The following is a 7,220-nucleotide window of genomic DNA, read 5'->3' as shown; positions in this document are numbered from 1 at the left end:
TGAACACGGTATATGCTTCCATTTATTTGTATCTTCTTCAATTTCTTTTTTCAATCACTTATAATTTTCTGAAAACAGGTCTTCCACCTTCTTGGTTAATTTGATTCCCAGGTATTTTATAGTTTTTGATGCAATTGCAAATGGAATTGTTTTCTTAATTTCTCTTTCTGAAAGTTCATCATTGGTGTATAAAAATGCCACTGACTTCTGAATATTTATTTTGTAACCTACTACTTTACTGAATTCATCGATCAGTTCTAACAGTTTTTTGGTGGAATCTTTAGGGTTCTCTATATATAGTATCATGTCATTGGCAAATAATGAGAGTTTTACTTCTTCCTTTCCAATTTGGATGTCTTTTATTTCTCTTTCTTGTTTTATTGCTGTAGCTAAGACTTCCAATACAATGTTGAAGAGGAATGTTGAAAGTGGGCATCCTTATCTTGTTCCTGATCTTAAGGAAAATACTTTTAGCCTTTCCCTATTGAGTATGATGTTAGCTGTAGGTTTGTTATATATGGCCTTTCTTATGTTGAGGTATGTTCCCTCTATTCCTACTTTGCAGAGAGTTTTTATCATAAATGGATTCTGGAGTTTGTCGAATGCTTTGTCTGCATCTATTGATATGATCATATGCTTTTTATCTTTCGATTTGTTAATGTGGTGTATCACATTGATTTGCGGATATTGAACCAATCTTGCATCCTAGGGATACATCTATCTTGATCATGGTGTATGATATTTTTAATGTATTGCTGAATTTGGTTTGCTAATATTTTGTTGAAGATTTTTTCATCAATGTTAATAAGAGATATTGGCCTATAGTTTTCCTTTCTTATATTGTCTTTTCCTGGTTTGGGAATCAAGGTAATGGTGGCCTCATAAAAGAATGCTTCTCTCTGCTTGAATTTTTTTGGAATAGTTTGAGAAGAATAGTTATTAATTCTTTGAATGTTTGGTAAAATTTGCCCATGAAGCCATCTGGTCCAGGACTTTCATTTATGGGGAGGTTTTTGATTACTGATTCTATTTCATTGGTGGTAATCAGTCAGTTCAGATTTTCTGTTTCTTCTTGACTTAGTCTTGAGAGATTGTATATTTCTAGGAATGTGTCTATTTCTTCCAGATTGTCCAATTTGTTAGTGTATAATTGCTCATAGTATTTTCTTATGATCCATTGTATTTCTGTGGAGTCCATGGTTATTTCTCCTCTTTCATTTCTGCTTTTATTTATTTGAGTCCTCTTTTTTTTTCTTGATGAATCTGGCTAAGGATCTGTCAATTTTGTTTATCCTTTCAAAGACCCAGCTCTTGGTTTCATTAATCTTTTGTGTTGTTTTTCTAAACTCTATTTCATTTATTTCTGCTCTGATCTTTATTATTTCTTTCCTTCTACTCACTTTGGACTTTGTTTGCTGTTCTTTTTTAGTTCTTTTAATTATAAGGTTAGGTTGTTTATTTGAACTTTCTTCTTGTTTCTTGAGGTAGGCCTGTATTGCTATGAATTTCTCTCTTAGGACTGCTTTCACTGTGTCCCGTAAATTTTGAGTCATTGCGTTTTCATTTTAATTTGAAGGACTCTCTATTTTCTTTCACCATGGTATCCTAGTGCTTTATACAAAGAAAACGGAGCACAAGAAGTGCTCAATAGCTGTTACTGAATGAGTAAAAAATGAATGAGGACATTTAGAAATAATGAAAACACCTGTTTGCAAAATATATATATCAAAACTGTGAGTGCATGCTGATTGAATGGGTCACTCCAAATAAAAGAAACTTCAATCAGGATTCATACGTGGGATCAACAGAACCATTGAAACTCCTATTTGGTATCAGGAGCGATATTGCAACAATATTGATTCAACATTGAGTCAACAATGTTAATTCTTCAAATGACAATTGCTATGTTTTTCCAAAATATACTTAATGACATTCTCATAAACAAAGTAGGACACAGGAAGAGAAAGAAAGCAGCATCAATTTGAAATTTATCTTATCACAACACTTATACTACCAGGGCTTTTGGGTAAAATTCCTTACAGGCATCTCCATTTAACAAGCATTGATTGTTGCCTAATGCCTAAGAGGTATTTGGCACATATTTGGCATTCAAGTATTTGTTGAATGAATAAATAAATGATTCAGTCTATCTATTGATTCCTATGCCAAGTCATAGGGCACAAAATAAAGATATTGCAGTCAGGTGGAGCTCACAGTGGTCTCCAAAATACGGTTGTTCATTCCAGGGAGGAATTCACAATAATTTATTAGAGTAATGAAAGAAAATACTCAAATGTTACTCTACAGGTATTTTTTCCTTGGGAGGCGGGGTCAGGAAAAGAAGAAACTTAAGTTTTCATTATTTAACAAATTGATTGACACCCTTGTTCAGTTTTATATCGGCTGGTCCCACACATATGTGTAAAGACATCTTGAGTGAGATGATAGTAATAGTAGAACTCACTGGGCTTCAGCATATATTTACCTGCTCTCAGTAGATTTCAATTCTTATGAATGACTATTACTGAAATATGAAGATTCTAGACTATTCTAGAATACAAAGATAGCATTGTCACTCTCAATCAGTCAGGAGGGAAATATAAAATAGTTCTTTTTTCATTGTTTACTTGATATTTGTCCAATGTAATAATAGAGTCAATAATACAATTTAAAAAAAAAGTCAGTGTCAAAGTAAACTCATCTGACCCTTTGAACACAGTAATAATTTTGAAGGGAAGGGAATGGCCAAAAGTTGACTATAAAGCTCACTAAAAGTAAATGAATAGTTTCTATAAGTTGCAGTCATCAACTGTACATACATAAATTTTTTAAATATATTTCTGACTGTTCTCCTTTTAAAGATGAGGAAACCAAAAGGAAGAAAGGTTACAAGGTTTATTCAATTTCTCATAGCAAGCTAACTTATCTCTGTGTTATCCGTCTGCTGCTCTTTCCACTATCCTACTGGCATCCTCTTCAAGCATCTGCTTACTGATTTTCTACCAAGCATTTGATAAATTATAATGAAAGAGTCAATATTTCTACCCACTTTGTGAAATATAGATTCTTATTCATAGGCCTCCTCTTTTGTTCTTTTATATGGATATATCAACCAATTAATCAACTTGCTTTCTTTATGTTACTTATTATCTTAGTCTTCACTAAATTGCCTCTTAATATTTCCGCATAACAAAAATGTCATAATTAAAGTGAATTTTTAACATTTTGATCCAGTCTAGCCTGTGCAGGTATAATATCAAATCATGAATTAAAATATAATTATAAGAAACATTTATCCAAATTTTAGCAGTTACTTCAGCCTTGAGTCTATTCCTTTTACTTCTAGTAAAGTCAAATAAAATTAAAGTCATTTTATTAAATACCTCATATCATATTAATAAACATGTTAAAATTCATCCTTCTATGTAGTTAACTGGAATACAGTTCACCAAATGACAGTAACAGTTAATTCTAGATCATAAAATTTTGGATGACCTTTTGCTTTCTTAATACATACTAGTATTCCTTGAATTTTTTAAAAAAGAACATGAATTATTTTGATAAAACATGGTCTCATTATTCTTAAAAATGTTCAAGGCCTCTCTAGAAAGAAAAAAATTATCATTTTGTCATACAGCTGGTTAATCTGATATCTGCCAATGACATACAAAAAAAGTAAGATACAATATGTTGTAATAGAAATTGCATAAACTTTACAATTTCAAGAAGATTGGATTTAAAATCTGGCTTAATGTGATATTCAACATATTCCTTAATTTCCCAGCCTCCATCTTTTCATGTCCACCTTTACCTTGGTGCAACCTACACAGTACAAGCAAATTAAATCCACTCTCCATTATAAAATCTCGGCACATCTGACCTTGCATCTTGGAAGAATTGTTCCAGTCACAGAATCACTCCTAGTTCATTGTGAAGCTAAACCTTATACCTCAAGGGGCCCATCCTTGCTGGGACTGAGCAGTGATTCAGAGAGATAACTAAGGTTAGGTCAAGAAATAACCAACTGATGCTAAAAATAACCTCTGATGCATAGATATTAATCAGAAATAGCAAGAAAAAGACTACCCTTTGTTTCTTTACACCCTTCTCTTCAAGATCTCCATTGTTACTCATTTTAATTTGGTTTTGCCCATTTGAAAACAGTTACGGGAACACACAGTGTAAGCTGTGTCAGTGGACTTAGCTCCTAACCCAAACACTTAGGAACAGATGCCAGATCACGTAACATGAGCACTCAATGATTAAAATATCTGGTGTGTTTGGAATGGCTCCTAGTAAACATGCATCCTGTCCACTATCATCTTTGTGTAATAGAGCAAGAAATAGACACTGCATCAAAAGTTTACATAACTGCCTAAATCAATCCATGTGTTCTGAAATGGAATTGAACTAAACTGAACTGAACTGATAACTCAAGTCCCTATTTTTCACTAAGATAATTCCCATGTTGCAAGATTGGGAGCAAGAACTAAGAAGAGGAAGGACTGTAATGACAGAGGTTTTTTTTTTTTCTTTCTTTCTTTCTTTCTACAGATTACTAAAACATTCAAAGAATCAAATTTAAGAAATCAGTTCATCGGAGTTCATGTTGTCAAACTGAGGTAAGTGGAACGATATAAAAAATACATAAGCTTAGATACAATTTGGCCCATTTGACTTTGGTTTATGGCATGGATAATCAATGAGATATACACACAATTTGTTGCAATATTATGAAAATAGTATTATGGGCAGCTTTAAAAACAATGCCAAAACAAAACCAAAGCATGCCACATATCATCTATTTACTTACTAATGTAAATGATAATATTACTTTAAGTCATGGTAGGAAAAGGAGGAAAGGGTGGAGAGAGATTAGGGTGAAGGTACAATGACAGGGCTATCCTATCGTGTAAAGCCAGTGGCTACCATTCACAATGCAGTCTACGTAAACAATGTCCCCTGGAGCTGTGCAATGCTGCGGTCCTGGGAATTTTTATCCAAGATCAGAACACAATAACCAATATCAAAAGTGGCTTTTGGCTTTTGTCTGCCCGAAATACTATAATCTAAAGGATTCTGTGACAAATCCAACCATGTCTGTCATGAATTCATAATAGAGGAAGTAGCAGCATGCATGCTGGCTATTTGTCATTCCTGCATTAGTTGAATATGTACCTATTCATATATGATAAGACAAGCATTTCCAACTAAAATAGTCACCCTTTACTGACCCTACTACAAATACCTCAAATGCTCACATTGTTCAGTCTGCCAAATATTATGCAAAAGTTCTTTGGAAGAAAGAAGATTTAATTCTTTCTCAAATACTAATACCACAGGAAATTATTATTTTTTTTATTCTCTGTAGAGTTTCCTAGTAAGTACTAAGGAGAATGGAGCTCTGGTCAGATAAGTTTTGCTGAGGAGTTAGAGGAGTAGGAAGAGTCCATGAAAAAAAGTAATTTTCAGAATGTACTTCGATCATTTCCATTCACATTTGCCTTAGTACTTTCTTGTGAAAGGTCTCTGTACTAGCCACTAGCTCTCAAACTATGTATGACTGAATGATCTAAATTTTCTTTCATTTTATTCACTTCCAAGTCCCCTGTAATCCCACTTCTGACCCCACCACAAAATGCCAATTGTTCTTGCCAAGTTCAACAATGACAACATAGGGAATATAGTCAATAGTATTGAAATAACTGTATATGGTGCCAGGTGGGTACTAGACTTATCGGGGGGATTACTTTGTAATTATTTAAGTGTCTAACTACTATACTGTACACTTGAAACTAATATAATACTGAATGTCAACTGTGATTGAAAAAAAAAATGGCATCCAAATCAAAACTCCAAAGGAATCACATCAGTTCTCGGTTTTGGACTTCTCAACAGTATTTGGCATTGTTGGACATTCGATCTTCCGTAAAATATTACCATCCTATGGTTTCTATGACCCCTCTTATCTCCTTACTTACTTTTTCCATTTTCTTTGCTAGTTCTTATTCCTTCTCTATACATTTCTCAAATGCTGTTGAATGTCAAGCTGTACTATAAGCCTCTCATCTTCTCAGTTCTTATTCTCTCCTTTCAGTGGCTTCATTGACACGTACATGCTCATTATTCTCAAAGTCATATCTCTGAGACAGAACTCTCTCACATCTAGACATGAATATACACAGCCATCTACTTGATACCATCATATGTATATCTTGCAAACAACTCAACTTTAACATGTATAGACCTGAATCCCCCCCTCACCAAATGTTACTCTATTGTTACCTACCTGTATAAATGGCAGCACCTTCAATCTAGTTTCTCAAGAAAGAAATATGGGAGTCATCTTTAATCCCTGTCTTTCCCTCAATACATTTTATATATGTATCAGAGATATATCTATTTTTGATATATAATGGATATATATGTACATGTATACATATTTATATATGTGTATGTATGTGTGTATATACATATTTTCTTGTAAGTCATATGTACATAACGAAGTTTACCAAACTTTTCTTTTTCTGATTTCTTCCTACCATCTTCATTTCTGGGCTTATCTTTCACTACTCTCTACTTTTTTCTTTACTCACCATTAGACTTTTTTCAGTTCTTCACTCTCCCTAACCTCAAGACCTTCATATAAACTATTCCCTTTGCCTGAAATACACACACACACACACACACACACACACACACATACCACTTTTTCCCCATATCTTTTCATTTTAAAATGAAGTGTGTTCATGGAAAATCTGAGATACAGTAAGGTCAACAAATCATTGCCCTTGAAAAGCCAGTTTTTATTCACAGTTTCCAAGAGAAAGAGACAGGACTCTGGTAGGGTTGTTATGAAGATCAAATAAATTAGTAGCGTAAAACAGTCCTGTTTGAGCATCTATTTACAGGTTCATCATCATTCGTTAAGGATTCCTCTTCTTTAAAATGCATATTCATATCTTTTTCATTTTTTATTGCTTGTTACTCGTTTTCTTACTGAGTTGTATGAGTTCTGTATTTATAGTACATACAAATCATTTGTCACTTTCTGAGTTGCAAATATATTCTCCCTGTCTATAGCATATCTTTATATGCTTATGGCATCTTTTGCTGTAGAAAATCAATTGTAAAATATCTTAAATCTTTCTCTTCATGTATATAAAGACATTCCCCCATATTTTCTTGTAAGTTTTAAATTTTGCTCTTCATATTTAGGC

General features: G+C 33.2%; 1 protein-coding gene across 1 annotated transcript in view; it reads left to right on the top strand.

The window, feature by feature from the left end:
* The window catches only part of TMPRSS11D (transmembrane protease, serine 11D), a gene marked incomplete at its 5' end in the record, with an annotated part of 38,998 nt that overhangs the window by 11,936 nt on the left and 19,842 nt on the right, over positions 1–7,220 (top strand). The window contains one exon of the mRNA XM_023530909.1: positions 4,555–4,622. Coding sequence (XP_023386677.1) covers positions 4,555–4,622 — 68 coding nt within the window. The remainder of the gene's footprint in view (positions 1–4,554; positions 4,623–7,220) is intronic.

Source organism: Pteropus vampyrus, unplaced genomic scaffold, assembly GCF_000151845.1.
Source record: "Pteropus vampyrus isolate Shadow unplaced genomic scaffold, Pvam_2.0 Scaffold57, whole genome shotgun sequence".
NCBI lineage: Eukaryota > Metazoa > Chordata > Mammalia > Chiroptera > Pteropodidae > Pteropus > Pteropus vampyrus.
The sequence above is the reverse complement of the archived record's forward strand: the minus strand, read 5'-3'. Positions and strand labels throughout refer to the sequence as shown.